Source organism: Haliotis rubra, unplaced genomic scaffold (assembly GCF_003918875.1).
Source record: "Haliotis rubra isolate DU_JTF1 unplaced genomic scaffold, ASM391887v1 Scf209, whole genome shotgun sequence".
In the NCBI taxonomy this organism is placed as follows: domain Eukaryota; kingdom Metazoa; phylum Mollusca; class Gastropoda; order Lepetellida; family Haliotidae; genus Haliotis; species Haliotis rubra.
The window spans coordinates 1310084-1331567 of record NW_025766103.1 but is presented as its reverse complement, the minus strand read 5'-3'; the positions used below and the strand labels follow the sequence as shown (position 1 = coordinate 1331567).

Below are 21484 nucleotides of genomic sequence, written 5' to 3'. Positions count from 1 at the left end.
CCATGTCCAGCTCAAACGGATGCTCCATAATTTTCAGTTTTGAGTCAGAAAGTAAGTGTCAATGGTTAAGGAAGGTCGTAACATTGGATTGCATACCTGTTATGTTCATTTCTCTGAACATTTTGAAATGACATAACCAGGCCCAGATAGCGAAACATTGAAATAATATTGATACAAGGCATATTGATACAAGGTATATTGATACAAGGTATATGCAGACACAAGCACTGTATTGTGTTATTGTCTGCATGTGAATTTATGTAACCTGATATGTAATATTTCATTTTATTGACTATTGACTGCAGTGTTAATGTCTAGCCAACACGCTGCGATATAACTGGCACAATGCTTAGGTGTTAAATCCAACTTACAAGCACGACTTTGACATAAACCACTCACAGGTAAAAAAATGATGCTATTGTTCCAATTCGGATACCATTGGAGCTTCTGTGTAATCTCACGAAACCGTATGACCACTATGGAAGCTACCGCTCGAGAAATTAGTGGAAGTGCTTATATTGTGCTTTGTATTTGATAAGGTAAGGGCTAACATACAAATCCTTGAAAAAAAAGAAGAAAATGATCAAGAAACGTATTTTTGCAAATGTATTTCATTGGTTACTGTACCATGCACGGTCATGGTATCTAAGGCAGCTGAAAATGTTCGGAGAGCGGAAGGTCTGTGGTTCTAACTCTGGTCGTGTTATGCCCTTATACTTGTTATTACTCTACCTCGCGCTAGCTCCTCGAAACCGACATAAGTTAAGGACGAACATAAATCCAAAAACACATTCACTCACTCACTCACTTACTCATTCACTATGGTACTCGCTATTTCACTGCTTAGCGCTAGCTCCTCGAAACCGACATAAGATAGGGCGAACAAACATCCAAAACCTCACTCACTCACTTCACTCACATACACACGCGCATTATTGCTAACTGGTTATTTAACTGGCAAATTTACTGGTAACATGCAGGTTTGAATTTACGAGACGAAACCTTGCAAAGACATTTTATCAACAATTTATAAATATACCATGTCTATGCAGGGAACGCGCAACAGCTGCAGGTGGTTAAGTATTGATTTAAGCTCCATTGTCACGCCGACGTGTAGTAATTTATACAGAAGTAATCCAGACATACAGTGTAGCACAAGTGATGTAATAGCAGCATGTTATCAGAAATGCCAGTGACTTCTTGCAGGTCGTGTCACACCTTTCGATCTTTATCATGATACATACATATATCTCATACAAGCATGATCTCCGTATGCTCATTATCACATAAATAATTGTGTATGTAAAGCCCACTTCTAGTGCCTCCCACCATGATATTGCTGGAATAATGTACAGCTATGCTCACTGATCTTCAATAAGATATGCAGCATGATCACAGGTGTAATACTGCTGAAACACACACTAGTATAAAGTTATGATATAGTCACAATAGTACAATCGACTCTGCTTTTAACAGAGATTTCTTATGGATGTGGAAAGGGTTTTGTCGCATCTATCTATGTGATGGATGTCAGTTGTACCACCGTCGTAACATTCTTTGGAGGTACCAGTTACTCTGATTAAATAGGAATGTTATCATTTGGCGTGAGAATTATTCGTGTATATGGGGGAAACCCAAAGTGATGAGGCCTTCATTTTACCTGTTTGGTGAAACCCAAGAAGGCGCGTATGGTTGGTGCTGAAACACCATGAGACTTATTTAAATAATTAACTTTATTTTGTACCAATTAAATAGTTTAATTGGCGTAGAATCATTTCATAATGCAATATAGCCGTGAAGGTCCGGGTTAGAATATTGATCTTCAGTAACCCATACCTGTCGTAAGAGGCGACTAACGGGATCGGTTGTCAGGCTCGCTGGTTTGGTTGACACATGTCATCGGTTCCCAATTGCGCACATCTATGCTCATGCTGTTGATCACTGGATTGTCTGGTCCAGACTCGATTATTTACAGACCGCCGCCATATAGCTGGAGTATTGCTTAGTGTGGCGTAAAACTAAACTCCCTCACTCACTCACAATGCAATAACTGAATCTGGCTTGAATAAAACATTACGCAACAAACCAGTGGTTGCAAGCACATACACCAAATGGAACATCGATTAAGACTTACGTAACAGCATTAACATGTCTATATGCATTGCGAAGCATACCTCAATTGCAAATCATTAAACTTTATAGTCTTGAAATGGTTATGAATTCTAAGTATTTGTGATCTCAGCTCATGGAATGTGCGAAACAGTGTCAATATATGAACACTTACACATGAGTCATGCAACGTTTTGGCGTCGTTAAACCAATCGGTGTCAATATACCAACGTTCGAGATTCTAATGCGTCAGACAATTGAGCTGGTTGGTTGGCTGTAAATATGGAAGATGGAAGCAGCCTAACATATTATTGAGTTTAATGCAATGTATGCACAAGAGGCCTGCACTTCCTTATTGCTCAGAGGACAAGTAATTCGTGAAGACTGAAGGCACTTTGACTTTCACTATGGTGCGACTTTTATGTTGCATGGCAAGTTTCCTAACAGTGTGTTTCTACACTGTAAAAGGTATGTATAGGTTAATCACCCTCACAAGGTAGTTATTTAAATAACTACCGTAGTGAGGGTGATCAAACGGCTTACACCTCGAGAGCATACTTACTCGTGTTTAATACGGGTGTAATGTATTAGGCATGATCAACATTATCAAAATAAGTACAATTTCATGGGTTTTCTTAAATAGAAATAATTGCCCTAGGGCACTTATTCAGTTATGCTAATAAAACACTTCCAAGAACAATGGACATAACTTTCCCTAGTGACTTAAGAGTACTTACACATCTTAATATTCAGTCTGAAGCTATTCTGAATGTTTCAACCAAATCAGTAAATTCTCTTTTGTGTCCTTGTATTTTTCTGGCCAATTCATCTTTTGATTATTGGGTTTGTTAACAAATGCTGTTTTGTTTGTCATAGGACATGGAGTGAATACGGTTTTACGCCGTAATGGGCAATTTTCCAGTAATATTACGGTGGTGGACATCAGTAATGGGCCTCACATATTATACCCATGTTGGGAATCGAACCCGGGTCTTCGGCGTGACGAGCTAACGCTTTAACCACAAGGCCACCCAGCCGCCCCCATAGGGCATGGAGTGAGCACGATATTATGCCGAAATGAGCAATATTCCAGTAATATTACGGTGGTTGACATCAGGAATGGGCTTGACACATTGTACCAGCGTGGAGAATCGAACCCGGGGCTTTGCCGTGGCGTGGGAAGGGTTTAACCAACTGAGCTACATCACTGCCCATATAGGGAATTGAGGGTACTTACAAGATGAAATAACTTTAACTGTTTGCTTGTTTTCTCCTCAAAAGGTCAAGCCTGTCCCGCGGGTACTGATGGTAAGGATTATTCTGGATTTTTCACAGAAGTGATTTATGAAACAATGCACCAGGCCCGTGGCATCACATTCACATATAGTGACTGAGCTTAGGTTTAGATGTTAGTCGTAGACACATACGAGTGAGTGAGTGAGTAACGGTTTACGCCGCTTTTAGCAATATTTCAGCAATATCACGGCAGGATACACCAGAAATGGGCGTCGCACAATTTACCCATTTGAGGAATCGAACCCGGGTCTTCAGCGTGACGAGCCGACGCTTTAACCATTAGGCTACCCCACCGGCTCCAGATTAGAAATCAGTGTCATCAGATCCGAGCAAGGAACAGAAACGCAACTCTTGGCGTCAAGCATATGCCTCTGAAATCATGCCTGCCTTTAATGTGACAATACTCAATATATGAGGATCGACATTTGTCATTTATTCCACTCCAGGGGCACTTTCTTTGAGGTTTTGTTACACACTCACTTTACCAGCCACTGAGTATAAGGTCCACTGTATTTGTTGCCATGTTGTAGCTTTAACGGTATCCTTTTGTTGTTACTGTGAGGGCACTTATACAACATGACAAGTCTGTCAAGCTGTTGCCATCGAATCCATAACCTATTGTTTAGATATGCATTAGCTCACAAAATATGCAACCTGTCATTGCCGATGTAAACATATTTTCTCCTTTTTTAAAGATATATATCATATCTACGGTTATAGCTATGTAACCCATAACAATTGATATTAAACAATATACCTAGCATAACACTACTTATGCATTTTATTAGCAAGGTATTGCGGCAAATATGTTAGCATAATGTACTATGTGAAAGGATTGCGATACAAACCGCCACTGCGAAAAGTAAGAGGTCATAATCTGATCTGTCACAATGATGACGACAATATATTCGAAATCAACAGAAACTGAGTTTAACAGTTCCTCTAAATTCATGCACAATAGTAATATCGATATGAGATAATATTTATAACAAATATTTCGTTTCAGTGGTGCATGTTTGTCAAGCTGGATCCAAACAAGGCCCATCAATACATGTGGATGGGTCCACGGCCAGGAACTTCCATGGACAATGCGTGTGTGAGGTGCATGCCGTTGGTGGGCCGGTTGTTGTCAAGTTGTCAGCTCCGGTGGTCCCATCTGCCGAGTGCGGCTCTCTGATATATTCTACAGAGATTGGCTTTACTGCTCATTGTGGTAATGCGGTTCAAACTGTGTCTGGCAGTATTGGGACTGAACAAAACGCTTACCTCACTATTGCAACGGAAACGGATAGCGCAAATCCTGATTATTGTGTGAAAGTGGAGAAAGAATCTAGAGGTAAGTTGCAAATGTTATTTGGTGATATATCATTAATATAACTGTTTACAGTACTGTGCTGATTGGTTGGCACTATTTTACTACATTCTGGTTCTAATTTACAGAGGGACAAGTTAAAGTCGCCTGCACGGAGATCCAGCATGCGGACCGGGCAAACAAAGCAACTAAACCTCCCACTACTACTAGTTCAGGAAGTGACACCACTTCTAGCACCGGAGTGGACACCACTTCCAGCTCCGGAGTGGACACTACTTCCAGTTCAGGAGTAGCCACTACTTCCAGTTCAGGAGCAGCCACCACTTCTAGTTCAAGAGAAGCAACCACTTCTAGTTCAGGAGAAGCCACCACTTCCAGTTCAGGAGCAGCCACCACTTCTAGTTCAAGAGAAGCAACCACTTCTAGTTCAGGAGTAGCCACCACTTCTAGTTCAGGAGAAGCCACCACTTCTAGTTCAGGAGAAGCCACCACTTCGAGTTCAGGAGCAGCCACCACTTTCAGCTCCGGAGTAGCCACTATTTCTAGTTCAGGAGCAGCCACCACTTCTAGTTCAGGAGCAGCCACCACATCCAGCTCCGGAGCAGCCACCACTTCTAGTTCAGGAGTAGCCACCACTTCTAGTTCAGGAGTAGCCACCACTTCTAGTTCAGGAGTAGCCACTACTCCCAGGTCAGGAGCAGCCACCACTGCTAGTTCAGGAGCAGCCACCACTTCTAGTTCAGGGGCAGCCACCACTTCCAGTTCAGGAGAAGCCACCACTTCCAGTTCAGGAGCAGCCACCACTTCTAGTTCAGGTGTAGCCACCACTTCTAGTTCAGGAGCAGCCACCACTTCCAGTTCAGGAGTAGCCACCACTTCTAGTTCAGGAGCAGCTACCACTTCCAGCTCCGGAGAAGCCACTACTTCCAGCTCAGGAGCAGCCACCACTTCCAGTTCAGGAGTAGCCACCACTTCTAGTTCAGGAGTAGCCACCACTTCTAGTTCAGGAGCAGCCACCACTACTAGTTCAGGAGCAGCCACCACTTCTAGTTCAGGGGCAGCCACCACTTCCAGTTCAGGAGAAGCCACCACTTCTAGTTCAGGAGTAGCCACCACTTCTAGCTCAGGAGCAGCCACCACTTCTAGTTCAGGAGCAGCCACCACTTCTAGTTCAGGAGTAGCAACCACTTCTAGTTCAGGAGCAGCAACCACTTCCAGTTCAGGGGCAGCCACCACTTCCAGTTCAGGAGTAGACACCACGTCTAGTTCAGGAGCAGCCACTACTTCCAGTTCAGGGGCAGCCACCACTTCCAGTTCAGGAGCAGCCACCACTTCTAGTTCAGGAGTAGCCACCACTTCTAGTTCAGGAGCCGCCACCACTTCCAGTTCAGGAGTAGCCACCACTTCTAGTTCAGGAGTAGCCACCACTTCTAGTTCAGGAGCAGCCACTACTTCCAGTTCAGGAGAAGCCACCACTTCCAGTTCAGGGGCAGCCACTACTTCTAGTTCAGGATCAGCTACTACTTCCAGTTCAGGAGCAGCCACCACTTCCAGTTCAGGAGTAACCACCACTTCTAGCTCAGGAGTAGCCACTACTCCCAGGTCAGGAGCAGCCACCACTTCCAGTTCAGGGGCAGCCACCACTTCCAGTTCAGGAGCAGCCACCACTTCTAGTTCAGGGGTAGCCACCACTTCTAGTTCAGGAGCCGCCACCACTTCCAGTTCAGGGGCAGCCACCACTTCTAGTTCAGGAGTAGCCACCACTTCTAGTTCAGGAGCAGCCACCACTTCTAGTTCAGGAGTAGCCACTACTCCCAGGTCAGGAGCAGCCACCACTTCTAGTTCAGGAGTAGCCACCACTTCTAGTTCAGGAGTAGCCACTACTCCCAGGTCAGGAGCAGCCACCACTTCTAGTTCAGGAGCAGCCACCACTTCTAGTTCAGGAGAAGCCACCACTTCTAGTTCAGGAGTAGCCACCACTTCTAGTTCAGGAGCAGCCACCACTGCTAGTTCAGGAGCAGCCACCACTTCTAGTTCAGGAGCAGCCACTACTTCCAGTTCAGGAGTAGCCACCACTTCTAGTTCAGGAGTAGCCACCACTTCTAGTTCAGGAGCAGCCACTACTTCCAGTTCAGGAGAAGCCACAACTTCCAGTTCAGGGGCAGCCACCACTTCTAGTTCAGGAGCAGCTACTACTTCCAGTTCAGGGGCAGCCACCACTTCTAGTTCAGGAGGGGAGACAACATCGAGTTCAGGAGCAGCCACCACTTCCAGTTCAGGAGTAGCCACCACTTCTAGTTCAGGAGCAGCCACTACTTCTAGTTCAGGGACAGTCACCACTTCTAGTTCAGGAGGGGAGACAACATCGAGTTCAGGAGGCGACAAGACTTCCAGCTCAGGAGCGGACACTACTTCCAGCTCCGGAGTGAACACTACTTCTAGTTTCACTGCTACACTGGTCTCGATCTTTGTTGCGATAAAAGCGTTTTAATATAATTTGTTCGTGTGTGTATGAGTGTGTGTGTGTGTGAGAGAGAGAGATAGATAGATAGAGAGAGAGAGAGAGTGTGTGTGTGTGTGTGTGTGTGTGTGTGTGTGTGTGTTCAGTTTTAAGTGATATCTATCTTATCATGCTCACGTGATATTAATAAAGTGGACCTAGTAGTTTTATCTGGCAGTCTCACATTCTGAATTATTGTTTTATTCACCTGTAAGCCCTTAAGGGGATGTACGTATACCTTATAAAAGTGTGTGAATTAAAGGGGTTTCGTTATATGTCGTTGAGCGAATGGAACGCGTTATTTTCAGGTTTGTTCATATCAATTAGATCCGTATTTTCAATACTGAAAGTGTTGGCCGGACTGATTAGTACCAGTAAGTGGACGCCCGGGTAACGCAATGTAATAACTGTAACTGGCATGGTATCTTGCCCGCAGGGCCTGTAATTCTCTTGAGGCGTTACTTCCGGTACGAAGCTGGTTCCCGGCTCCCTTTGCACGCGCAAACTTGCGATATGCGAGACAGGGCTCAGCTTACAACCGACACCAGATTTCCGGTGACAAGTGTATATTCAAGAACCAGTTCTGGTTCCAAATTGCGCGACCGCCAAATATGACTGTACTTGACCGGGCCAAGTGTACAACCATTCTTGGCTGTCACAATAGTCGTAATAATTGGCTAATTTGGGGATGGATAGATCGGAAACTTGTTATTCCTGCAAAGACTATCGGTTTCCTACTGTCAACTGACAACGATGAGACCATTCTAAACGGTATGAAACGTTGTTTATCATCGGAAGTACAGTGACACCTGCCAACACGGCACAACCCGGCACACTGTCAAAACCGGCATAAAATTTTGGTCCCGCCATTTTGCAACGACATTATGATCATTAAAACATTGTATAATCCGGCACCTGTGTATTCCGTACTGCGGCAATTTTAACTGTAAATAACACTGTCTAAACCGGCATGGGTATGAGCAGTCCAATCAAGGATCCATAATCCAACACATTAAATAATCCTCTTGGCACAGTAGATAATCAGGAAGTGGTGATTACGCAGTGAATCAACGCTCGTACGATTACCATGGTTATGCTTTATAAACACTAATTTACCTATCTCTGGTCTCATTCTGCAAGAAAACGCTCTTCAATTATAGAGATAAAGAGATTGAGGAGTGTAGAAGGCAGCCATGTTGGAAAATGATCGTCACTGTCGGTCCCGTGGGGTGCCGGTTTAGACAGGTTTCATTGTATTAAGGTCTAGCGAAGTGCCCTATTGGCAAATGTGTGTATTTGTCTCACACATGGTACGGGTTCAGTCTACACAAATGCTACATGGAGGTTTCATTTTACGACCAACTTGAAATTCACATCCATTTTCATCTTAACTTTTCCAGACACCCCAGACCAGGTTCCAATACGGTTATGTATGAGTTTGTGAATTTTGTTTAACACCGCCTTGAGCAGTATTTTACTTCTCCCACGACCAGGCACGTTGATATAGAGTAAAACCCAATAAAACCTTGTAGGTCCTTGGTTTGTTAATTCGTAAACATAAACGACGGAAATCCATTAAAAAATCTTTAATCAAACTCACTTTCCGAACGAGTGAGTAATACGTGTGCTTGAAACACCGCTTTGAATATCATTGCTGCTGTGTCATGTCGTGTAAGAGTGAGTTTAGTTTTACGCCGCTTTTAGCAATATTCCAGCAATACCACGGTGGGGGACACCGTGAATGGGATTCACACATTGTACCCATGTGGGCATTCGAACCATGGTTATCAGCGTGACGAGTGAACGCGTTATCCATTAGGCTACCCCACTGCCTCAAGAGCACCCGTATATTGCTAACTAAACTCAAACAAAATCAAGGTGAATAAAGATGGGAACAACGATCAAAGCTTACTGTAATACTTAAGGGGCGTTACCTTGAACGTCCAAACACCTTTGGTATCTAAGCGTCTTTGAAAATAGCTGTGTTTTGGAAGACAGTCGGAGTAATCTATTTTCCTATTTTTTCCGTTCTATTCCTTTTTTCTCTTTGTTGTTAAAAACCTGTAACATTTAGAGGACCGTGCTCAGGTTACAAAAACACACACAGACATCCACTAATGCATGACTAAATAGTGTTTGTAGTTCTCAATTATTATTATGTTAGAAAAAAACATTCTGCTGACTGATCCTTTGCAAGAAAATTACTAATTAAATACATTAATAATTTAAGGAATTCATAAACACTTGGCTGCTTCGTTCCCTGACGGCTTGTGCTAAGGTATCCCTTTTTTATCAAACTTGGGTTGATTACTATTTTTAAATGTTATTTTTCTCTCGAGTATATATCTATATGAAGCTTCTTTTTTTTAAAAAATAGTAGACTGTGATTTTACATTAGGAATTTGCACATATAAAGAAAAAACTTTGCAATGAGCAATAGAAAGACTAATATCGTTTCAGTAACCACATTTTCCTAAAGCGTAATTTCTTAATAGCTGGTTCCTCATTCAACATTCCACGAAAGAAAGGGGTTTCCCGTTGGACGCGAAGGTTTGTGTCTTTCTTGACATTGTCCCCCTTCCTATTGAGGTTCTCGTGGTGTAGTGGTTAGAGGTCGTAGGTTCGATCCCCGGCCTCGTCATACCAAAATACGTTAAAATATGGTACTTGTTGGTCCCTGGCTAGAGCTCGGCATTTATTGGTACAACAAGGACTGGTCGGTTCGGAGTTAGTATAATGGGTCTGAGTGGGGTATTCATGCTTAACTGCGGCATGTTATCTCAGTGAGCAAGCACTATAAAAGCAGCTAAAGTCTGGGGTAGTACAAGCAGACATGCATACATACGCTGGTACGTCGTCATATGAGCGAAGTATTCTTAAGCACGACGTTAAACCCAATTTCACCTCACCTCACCTCCTACAAGGTTCCAAAATATCCCATGAATGTGATATTTGGTTTGATAGCATCACTGTGGAGCCGGAGAAGCGGCGTTGCAGTCTCTTCCACTCACTCACTGACTGAAAGGTTCTACAAAGCGATATCGATCCATGTATTGATCATTTAGTAGCAATTGTCAGTTAGATTCGTTGCAAATACCACAACCATTCAAGCGAGGTCACATGGTAATGAATGGTATCTATGACCTGATATATGCCATTAGTACCAAAGGCCTTTGGACCACTGTATATGAAAATCTAATTATGGAGTATGTGTAGAAATTATGAAGAATATGTTCAAATTATATTGGCTAGCAACCTGTCTGATGCTGAAACGAACGATAATAGCAAAATTTATTTTAAAAAATACAGTTGGGTAGTTAACCATTTCAAATTTAATACCATTTGCAATGGTGTAACTAAATACATAGAGAGCTACAGATCAAGCACGAAAAGTATATAAATGAATTATTATCAATAACACAGCATCGATTAAAGGGTGGTGTGCAACATTGAAACATTCATATGTTTATTGCCAAGCATGTATTAACTGCTAGTCAATAATGTTTATTGCTTAGAAATGTTTACGAATTTCAAGTACGTGTGATCTCAGCCCATACAATAACAGGTACACTGTCAGCATATGCAAACTTACAGAAGCGGGCCTACGTCAGAGCGTGCTATACCTGAGTTGGTCCAATATATCCACCAGTTGTAGGTAATCTAGAGGATATACATACCAAGATTTGCCATAAATATAACGACTCGTTTGGTCAGGTGTAAAGGTGGTGGATGGACTAACAATTTCATGACAGACAACACAAGAGGGCCGTACTTCATTCTTGTTTTCGGATCAGTAATTCTGGACGGCTGAAGGCAGTTTGATATTTGCGATGGTCCGACATTTATTGTTCATTGGATGGCTTCTGCTGATGTCTCCACGCGTGGTCCATGGTAAGTTAACGTACTCAGTACTTATCGTAGCGTTCAATCTGATCATGTGATTTCTATCTCCATGTAATGATATTACCCGGTGTTGTCTGCTAAATCTTTTACTCAACATGGGACGCATTGCACAAGCCTTAAGTCGCATGGTCCAAATGTTGGTTGGTTGGTTGTTAATCTAGCTATATGGTGGCGGTCTGTAAATAATCGAGTCTGGACAAGAAAATCGAGTGGTCAACAGCATGAGCATCGATCTACGCATTGGGGATACGCTGACATGTGTTAACCAAGTCAGCGAGCCTGACCATCCGATCCTGTCAGTCGTCTCTTACGACAAGCATGGGTTACTGAAGACTAATTTTCTAAGCCGGATCTTCACGTGTATATGTTCCGAAGGATATCGATATATTCAACATGAAAACAAAGTTATTTCATTCTCAATAAAAACAATGAAGAAATATAGCTCAGTAATTAAACTAAGTCTAAATAATAAAAAAAAAAAAAATAATTTTTACCAACCATGGCTGTGATGGTCGGTAAACTTGAATAGCTGTTTTCAACAATTATCACGCACATATTTGCTCTATTTGAATTGCTTTGAACAAAGATAGCAGACATGTTTGCCACATTTTATTCGCTTTGAACAGCCATGACATTACTCCGTATTGTGAACACAAAGAAACAATGACAAAAAATCGCCGTATATTTGAATGAGTGAGTGAGTTTAGTTTTACGCCACACTCAGCAATATTCCATCTATATGGCGGCGGTCTGTAAATAATCTGGACAAGACAATCCGGTGATCAACGGCAAGGTCATCGATCTACGCAATTGGGATTTGATGACGTGTCAACCAAGTCATCGAGCCTGACCACCCGATCCCGTTAGTCTCCTCTTAGGACAAGCATGGGCAACTGAAGATCAATATTCTAACCCGGATCTTCACGGGTACCGTATATTTGAACAAGCATGACAAACATCTTCAGTATATTTGAACAACCATGACACCAATCCTCAGTATATTTGAACAATCCTGAGAATAATCTTCCGATCACTTGAACAACCATGACACCAATCCTTCATATTTGAACACTCGTGACAATAATCTTCCGTACAGTAAATCAACCATGACACAAATCCTCATTATATTTGAACAACATTGACAATAATCTTCCGTACATTTGAACAACCATGACACCAATCCTTCGTATATTTGAACACTCGTGACAATAATCTTCCGTACAGTAAATCAACCATGACACAAATCCTCATTATATGTTAACAGCATTGACATTAATCTTGTGTACATTGAATAATACTAATATGTGTATTTATACCGCGCTGGATTCCATACAAAAATGTATGCTCAAAGCGCTACATATAAAGGTGATTGGCATAAAACATTTGTACATAAAATAGTTGAATCTTTTGAGGATATGTTTGTTAGTCAGTGTAGTATTTTCTAAAGAGAAGTGTTTTTAAGGCACATTTGAAGGAATCAAGGGATGTTTGTCTGAGTTCGAGTGGCAGCTGGTTCCATAGTGTTGGAGCTCCATAACTAAAAGAGCTGAAACCAAAGGCTTTTTTAGTTTACGTCTTGGGATGACCAATATATGTTGATAAGCTGATCGTAAGGCTCTCGATGGAACATGTTTGGTCACCAACTCAATGAGGTAGTCGGGAGCAGTTTCATGATAGCACTGGTGGGCTAGACTCAGGATTTTATACTCCACTCTGGCACTTATGGGCAGCCAGCGTAAGGCTCGTAAAACTGGGGAGATTTGACATTTGAACAACCATGACACCAAGTCACCAATCCTCAGTATATTTGACAATAATCCTCCTCAGTACATTTGAACAACCATGAAACCAATCGTATATTTAAAAACTCGCGACAAATATCTTCTGTATATGTCAACAACTAAGACAAAAGTCCTGCGTACATTTGAACACTCATGGCAAGAATCTTCAGTATATTTTAACCATCATTACATTAATGTGGTTACACTTTTGTAAAGAAACATGTTTTATCTGACATTGTGTTGCCTTCATTATAATGTATTATCACGTCTAATAGTTAATCTGCTGATCGATATATAATGTATTATTTACAAATAATATCTGTTTACCATTCCCAATGAACCATACAGACACGGAAATTACTTTTTGTGATATCGTACGCTCTTTCGACCCCACATGACATGCACTATGTCTATATACAATGGATGTATACCGATTGTTTAGATCGATGCTAATGCTGTTGATAACTGGATTGTCTGGTCCAGACTAGAGTATTTACAGACCGTGGCAATATTGCTGAGTGTGGGATTACATAATAAACAAACAAAACATACAATGATCACATATTTCTCATCGTTTGCTTGTTTTCTCCTCAACAGGACAAGCCTGTCCGGCGGGTACCGAAGGTATGTATTGTTCTGGATTTCCCCAGAAGTGATTGATGGAGGCATTAGTTCCTCGCTATCATAATCTTCTCACAGTGCATCGAGTCGGGTTTAATGCAGCTTTGAATGGCATAACATCTCGCGGTGTATCTTGATCGACTCAAAAGAAAGGGTTAGCGTAAACATGTGCAACATAAACGATATCAGCATCACATTTCAAGTTAAGCTGCATCCAACATATATTATATGCATAATTTTCACAGTGAGATGGCTGCAATATAATCGGTGTCTGGAAGTAATAGCTCATACTCTTTTTCGGCCAGAACGTTGGCGATGACGTTAGCATCACATTTCAGGTTAAGCTGAATACAGTATACATTATATGCATAAATGTCACAGTGAAATGGCTGCAATATTATCGGTGTCTGGGAGTAATACCTCATACTCTTTTCGGTCAGAACATTGGCGATGATGTAACATGATCATATTTTGTTTCAGTGCTACACGTTTGCCAAGCTGGATCCAAACAAGGCCCATCAATACATGTGGATGGGTCCACGGCCAGGGACTTCCATGGACAATGCGTGTGTGAGGTGCATGCCGTTGGTGGGCCGGTTGTTGTCAAGATGTCAGCTCCGGTGGTCCCATCTGCCGAGTGCGGCTCTCTGATATATTCTACAGAGATTGGCTTTACTGCTCATTGTGGTAATACGGTGCAAACTGTGTCTGGCAGTATTGGGACTGAACAAAACGCTTACCTCACTATTGCAACGGAAACGGATAGCGCAAATCCTGATTATTGTGTGAAAGTGGAGAAAGAATCTGGAGGTAAGTTGCAAAAGTTATTTGGTGATATATCATTAATATAACTGTTTACAGTACTGTGCTGATTGGTTGTCGCTATTTGACTACATTCTGGTTCTAATTTACAGAGGGACAAGTTAAAGTCGTCTGTACGGAGATCCAGCAAGCGGACCGGGCAAACAAAGCAACTACACCTCCCACTACTACTAGTTCAGGAAGTGACACCACTTCTAGCACCGGAGTGGACACTACTTCCAGCTCCGGAGTGGACACTACTTCCAGCTCCGGAGTGGACACTACTTCCAGCTCAGGAGCAGCCACCACTACTAGTTCAGGAGCAGCCACCACTACTAGTTCAGGAGCAGCCACCACTACTAGTTCAGGAGCAGCCACCACTACTAGTTCAGGAGCAGCCACCACTACTAGTTCAGAAGCAGCCATCACTACTAGTTCAGGAGCAGCCACCACTTCTAGTTCAGGAGCAGCCACCACTTCTAGTTCAGGAGAATCCACCACTTCCAGTTCAGGAGCAGCCACCACTTCTAGTTCAGGAGGGGAGACAACATCGAGTTCAGGAGACAACACGACTTCTAGTTCAGGAGGCGACACAACATCAAGTTCAGGAGGGGAGACAACATCGAGTTCAGGAGACAACACGACTTCTAATTCAGGAGGAGGCACAACCTCTAGCTCTGGAGAGACCACTTCTAGCTCAGCAGGTGCCACAAATTCTAGTTCAGGGGGAGAGACCACTTCAAGCACAGGAGGGAACACGACTTCTAGTTCAACAAACGTCACAACGTCTAGTTCAGGAGGAAACACCACTTCTGTTCCAGCTGTGAACACTACTTCTGTTCCAGCAGTGAACGGCACAACTGGTTCAGGAGGAAGTGGAAATGGAACCTCATCTAATTCAACAATGAGCGGAAACTGTTCAGATGCCAGCGGATCAAAAGCAAATTGTACGGGAAATACGAGTGAACTGACAAGTCCTGGAAGCTCAAATAGTTTGGGTAAATATTATATAAATGAATTCTTGAATTAGCAAATATATTTTACAGTTATAGAGAATCATGTCAACAAATTGCAAATTTCATAATGTTAATAATAATAGGATATACCCTGTGATCCATATTCCAGAAAGCCCAATCGTTCTTGGAACATTAGGAGGAATCATAGCTCTCCTGGTGATCCTTGGCGCCATTGTTTACTTGAGGTAAGTCGTGACAAAATAATTTCATGTTCAAACAAAATCAAAAACGTTAGTATTTGTATTCGATCGCTAATATAATATGAGAACATTCCGAGTCAAATTAGCTTTAAATACCTTCGACAGTTTGCCTTGACATAACCGAGTACTGTCCAAGGCAACCACCTTTAACATCCGTGTGTAATGAATGCAATGTTCCACTGAGTTTGAGAAGACCATATGATTATTTAGGACGATGATAATCGTAACTAACAGTTAAACGCCGTTCAAAATGCCTGTTTTTTCTGGTGTTCCATTTATGTTAAGATATGTGGTCGTGGTTTCAATGTGACATAACCGCAACGATCGTTGACCGTTCAGTAATAGAATTGTATATTCAGCTTAAAGTATGATAATTTCAATTTTAACATAGCTGACATATATAACATTTCTTTTAGAATTTGATTGTAGGTATTTAGAAAAAGGGGGCATTCCGCACTTGAATATTTAAATATTGCATGCATTAAATTTATTTTATTCATTTTGTACAGCATGTGAAACAATTATGTTTATAACTCAGACTTTTGATCTTTTCCAGGGATAGAGCTCGTGCGAGGAAAATAGCAGAGACAGCGAGGCAAAACCGTATCAGGCACAGCTACGAACGAATGTAGTCATCGGAGTTGGTTTGCTTAATCTTAAAGTGCCATTGTTTCTTAAATATGACATAATTAAAGACAGATGTGTTATTTACATTTTATATAACTCAGCGGTGCTATTGGGTTTGCTATGATATATGTTTTTTTGTAACAAGTATATCGTTATGTGTTCTGCCAAGCACATTTCTCAGATATTGTGACATATACAACTATAAATAAAACGATGTAATAATACATAACTGTAATTACCACTTTAAAGCACTTCTTGCACAAATGAATATGATACTATTATTGCCATTGGGATTTGTTCAGTTCAGCAATTCATGCATGTTTAGTATGATTAATTGTTTCCTTGGACCAGTTTACAAGACGTAGTACTTAATTATACACACAGAGACACAGGTAGCCCCGTCGACTAAGGTGACCTAATTCAATGTGAGGAAATGCGTCAGTTTTCCAGACCAGAACCATGATGGGTTCGAATCACTACTTGCTCCGGCTGTGCTTCTTGCTCTTTTTCAACGCCATATTCGTACTTACGGGCTTCAACAAAGTGCTAAACCTGCATCACTTCTTGCTTTAAACGTACATTAAGCTGACATGCTGTGATATAAATGGAATATTGTTAACTCGCATAGTGAGCCAAATGATAATTGAATTTTCATGTTTGGCACAAACTGGAAAGACCAAGTCAGGAGAAGAAGTTTTGAAATAATCACGGCATTATGCTAAATCTTGTTGTGCCAGTCCCAGCATTAATTAGTAAATGACTGGAACCTTTCAATGGTTGTGTTGCTAAATGTTGTAATCGATACGTGCAAATAAATCTGTCTTCTAATATATTTCTTATTTGTCTGTTAATGGCTGTAGGTATTCATTGGGGAATTTGTATCAATTATGTACAGATGATCACTAGTGTGTGGAACATGGGATACTATGACACTGTTGTGGCACACTGAAGTGGCGTTGATACGAGACAAATTGCGTCACGCTGTTTAGGTGGATGGGCGAGGCAGTTACGTGAATTAATTCCGGAAACGGCCGAGTTACATCATTGTTGTGGGAGATGTATAAGGCCTTCATGTGAGTTATGGTCAAGGTGTGTCAGACACTGTCGTGGCAGATGTATAAGGCCTTCATGTGAGTTATCGTCAAGGTGTGGCAGACACTGTCGTGGCAGATGTATAAGGCCCTCATGTGAGTTATGGTCAAGGGGTGGCAGACACTGTCGTGGCAGATGTATAAGGCCTTGATGTGAGTTATCGGCAAGGTGTGTCAGACACTGTCGTGGCAGATGTATAAGGCCTTCATATGAGTTATCGTCAAGGTGTGGCAGACACTGTCGTGGCAGATGTATAAGGCCTTGATGTGAGTTATGGTCAAGGGGTGGCAGACACTGTCGTGGCAGATGTATAAGGCCTTCATGTGAGTTATCGTCAAGGAGTGGCAGACACTGTCGTGGCAGATGTATAAGGCCTTCATGTGAGTTATCGTCAAGGTGTGGCAGACACTGTCGTGGCAGATGTATAAGGCCTTCATGTGAGTTATCGTCAAGGTGTGGCAGACACTGTCGTGGCAGATGTATAAGGCCTTCATGTGAGTTATCGTCAAGGTGTGGCAGACACTGTCGTGGCAGATGTATAAGGCCTTCATGTGAGTTATCGTCAAGGTGTGGCAGACACTGACGTGGCAGGTGTACAAGGCTATAATGTGAGTTATGGTTAATATGAGTCAGTGAATGAGTGAGTTAATATTTAACGTCACATCGGCAATATCGCAGCCATATCGTAATATGTGTCAGACACTGTTGTGGACGATGTACGAGGTCTTGATGCGAGTCATGGGCAAGGTGTGTCAGACACTGTCGTGGCAGATGTATAAGGCCTTCATGTGAGTTATCGTCAAGGTGTGGCAGACACTGTCGTGGCAGATGTATAAGGCCCTCATGTGAGTTATGGTCAAGGGGTGGCAGACACTGTCGTGGCAGATGTATAAGGCCTTGATGTGAGTTATCGGCAAGGTGTGTCAGACACTGTCGTGGCAGATGTATAAGGCCTTCATATGAGTTATCGTCAAGGTGTGGCAGACACTGTCGTGGCAGATGTATAAGGCCTTGATGTGAGTTATGGTCAAGGGGTGGCAGACACTGTCGTGGCAGATGTATAAGGCCTTCATGTGAGTTATCGTCAAGGAGTGGCAGACACTGTCGTGGCAGATGTATAAGGCCTTCATGTGAGTTATCGTCAAGGTGTGGCAGACACTGTCGTGGCAGATGTATAAGGCCTTCATGTGAGTTATCGTCAAGGTGTGGGACAGACACTGTCGTGGCAGATGTATAAGGCCTTCATGTGAGTTATCGTCAAGGTGTGGCAGACACTGTCGTGGCAGATGTATAAGGCCTTCATGTGAGTTATCGTCAAGGTGTGGCAGACACTGACGTGGCAGGTGTACAAGGCTATAATGTGAGTTATGGTTAATATGAGTCAGTGAATGAGTGAGTTAATATTTAACGTCACATCGGCAATATCGCAGCCATATCGTAATATGTGTCAGACACTGTTGTGGACGATGTACGAGGTCTTGATGCGAGTCATGGGCAAGGTGTGTCAAACTCTGTTGTGGGAGATCTACAAGGCCTTGGTGTGAGTTGTGGTCAAGGTGTGTCAGACACTGTCGCGGGAGATGTACGACACCTAATAGAGAGTCATGGTCGAGGGGTGTGTCTGGCACTAGTGTGGCAGATGTACGACACCCCATAGAGAGTCATGGTCAGGGTGTGTCTGACACTAGTGTGGCAGATGTACGACACTTCATAGAGAGTCATGGTCAGGGTGTGTCAGACACTTGTGACAGATGTACGACACCTTGAAGTTAGTCATTGTCAAGGTGTGTCAGACACTGTTGTGGCAGATGTACGAGGCATTGATGTGAGTCCTGGTCAAGATATGTGTCAAGATGTCGGTAGACACTTTTTTGGCAGACAGAAGAGGCAGTTGTGCGAGCCAAGCAAGAGATGTGCCAGGGAATACTGTGGGAGCTAGAGGATACACTGATATGCCCAGACCTCTTATGGGTTATGGAGAAGGCGCTCACGGGAGACTCATGGGGTTTTGTCGAAGTCGAAATGTGCCAGTTATCACTTTTTAAAGCACTATATCACACAATACTTCTCTTAAAAAATAATGCATTTCTCTCAATAATATTATCAGCCCTCGGGGAAGCTACCATACAATTTATGACCTGCTAAATACGTATTTAGATTACAATATGAAACTAAAAAGTTCGAATGAATTCATGCAACCTTGCATTGGATCGACTTTCGCGCCCTCTACCGGCCGGACATTATTTCAAGCGAACCCGACAAAGTGATGTCCCTTGGAGCCTCCAATATCCTTCGCATAACGTTTGATTGAAACAAGTTCGGCAAACACTGTCAACAGCGCGTGCGACAGTTTTCGATGTACGGAGCAATTGTTTACATTCTATACTCCCCATCAAAAGTTTAGACTCACTAGTGTAAATGAAGCCACTTACTGAAGTCAACTCTTCTAAACTAGATTTTGCAATATTCTCCATACTGTTTAAAGGTAACGTTGAAAAGATTATTGTCATCGGTTAAAAAAATGACGAAACTGAGTGAAACTTGGAGAATTTTAACAAAATGTTACACCACAACATAGCTGTTCACATTCACAATATTTGCACATGCTTTTTTAGCAATTTAATGCATGATCCTCGTGCAATTCATCTGCATAAAGTTTGCAGTTGGTTCCCCAAAGTGAGTGGAGAAATTTATCTTCGATGTAACCACACATATATGCATAACATATAGTGAGTGTTTTAAGTGAGTCTAAACTTTTGATGGGTAGTATATATATATATGGCAAGGGTTCTCTTTTTGGAAGCTGTTCTCCTCGAAGTTTCAAATACTGATTCAGGCAAAGCGTAAGAGATGAATCTTCTATTGCATCTATAGGAAGTTAAAGTGAGTGCATAAGCCCCAAAATATATAATATAGGCCAAAATATTGTCGAAAACGTGTGACATTGTGCCTTTAACATAGGTTTGAAATGTAAAGTTACATTCTCAGATTTGACTGATTGAAAGTGAGTTTATTTGTGTTATTGTTCTCGACAAAAAAGTTGATTTATGTTAAATATCAACGTTTACCCCCCAATTTCATAGATGACACACACGACGTTCCATTTCTTCAACACGTCGTCCATGGACAAATACATTGTCAGTCTTACAAAGTATACAAAATAACACCAAAAATAATACAATGAAAGATTACATAAGAAAACTATATTAAATTTCGGACTCCGATAATGAAAAAGTGAAGCAGCTTTAAAACACATTCAGCATCATGAATACGTCATTGAAGAATATTCGGGAGTGAAATAGTTTCAGTGGCATTGCTCTACTTAAGCTATTCATATTCATGAACAGATCAAAGATCATGGAATAATGTCACAGCTGCCCCAAGGATAAGTAATCGACTGGAAACAATCCACCGTATATACATGTTCAGCTGTCCGACCCGAGTGTACTCTCAGCTATAGCATGGTTGATTTACTCTGAGATGCCCTGGCATCACAGTCCTTTGTCACGGAACTGAGCGCCTGAGACCAAGCTGCCATTAAACAAAAATAAACTAATAACTGAAAACGTGGTAAAAGTGCACATTTTTATTGCTATCAACTATTTGAACCAATGGACGACAAATTCATATGAGATCAACAACCCAGTTTACCCTGACAATGATCAATAATTAATTACACCAGAGTAGTAAATATTCACGCTGATCAGGAAGCAACTGACTGTGTAGCCTTAAAAATAGGGTAACAAAACACTTATGGTCTATTCCGAAGATTTGCCTCCTGGAAAATAAAAGTGACAAAAAACGCTTATATAGCAAACTTGTGTTGTCTACTAAAGACTCGGCCTTTGACTAGACAGGGAAATTCTCAACTACCGAACAATACAAGGTATTCATACCCGCACACATTAAGAAAGGTACTGGACCAACAAAGGAACTCGACTCCCAAAAGTTGGTTGGTTGGTTTCTTGTTTAACAAGTGCGGTGTAAAACTAAACTCTCTCACTCACTCAAATTATGCATACAAAGACACTGGGCATCGACGCCCGCCTGACTGAAGCAAGATTGACAATTAAGGGAGGGGGAAATGCCACACACCGTTCTGTCGAACCCGAAGTGACCTTAATAAATGGTTCGAGCTATTCGATGTTCGTCAGACGCGAACTTGCATCGGATTGTTAACCCGTCTGGAGATGTCATGCGTCAGACGTGGAATCACGGCATGCTTG

General features: G+C 42.1%; 2 protein-coding genes across 2 annotated transcripts; one reads left to right on the top strand and one right to left on the bottom strand.

Annotated features, from left to right (window-relative positions):
- Positions 1-5067: 5067 nt before the first annotated feature.
- LOC124276396 (retinitis pigmentosa 1-like 1 protein) lies at positions 5068-8087 on the bottom strand. Its single transcript, XM_046712038.1, has 3 exons — positions 8019-8087; positions 5207-7183; positions 5068-5115 (listed from the first exon to the last, which is right to left on the bottom strand). The coding sequence occupies exons 1-3, from the start codon at positions 8085-8087 to the stop codon at positions 5068-5070; spliced, it is 2094 nt and encodes a 697-aa protein (XP_046567994.1).
- Positions 8088-13464: 5377 nt separating this feature from the next.
- Positions 13465-16996, top strand: LOC124276411 (mucin-21-like). The gene is made up of 5 exons (XM_046712052.1): positions 13465-13525; positions 14003-14332; positions 14437-15321; positions 15449-15524; positions 16096-16996. Exons 2-5 carry the CDS (start codon positions 14131-14133, stop codon positions 16169-16171), a joined length of 1239 nt encoding a protein of 412 aa, XP_046568008.1. The 5' UTR covers positions 13465-13525; positions 14003-14130; the 3' UTR covers positions 16172-16996.
- The last annotated feature ends 4488 nt before the right edge of the window (positions 16997-21484 follow it).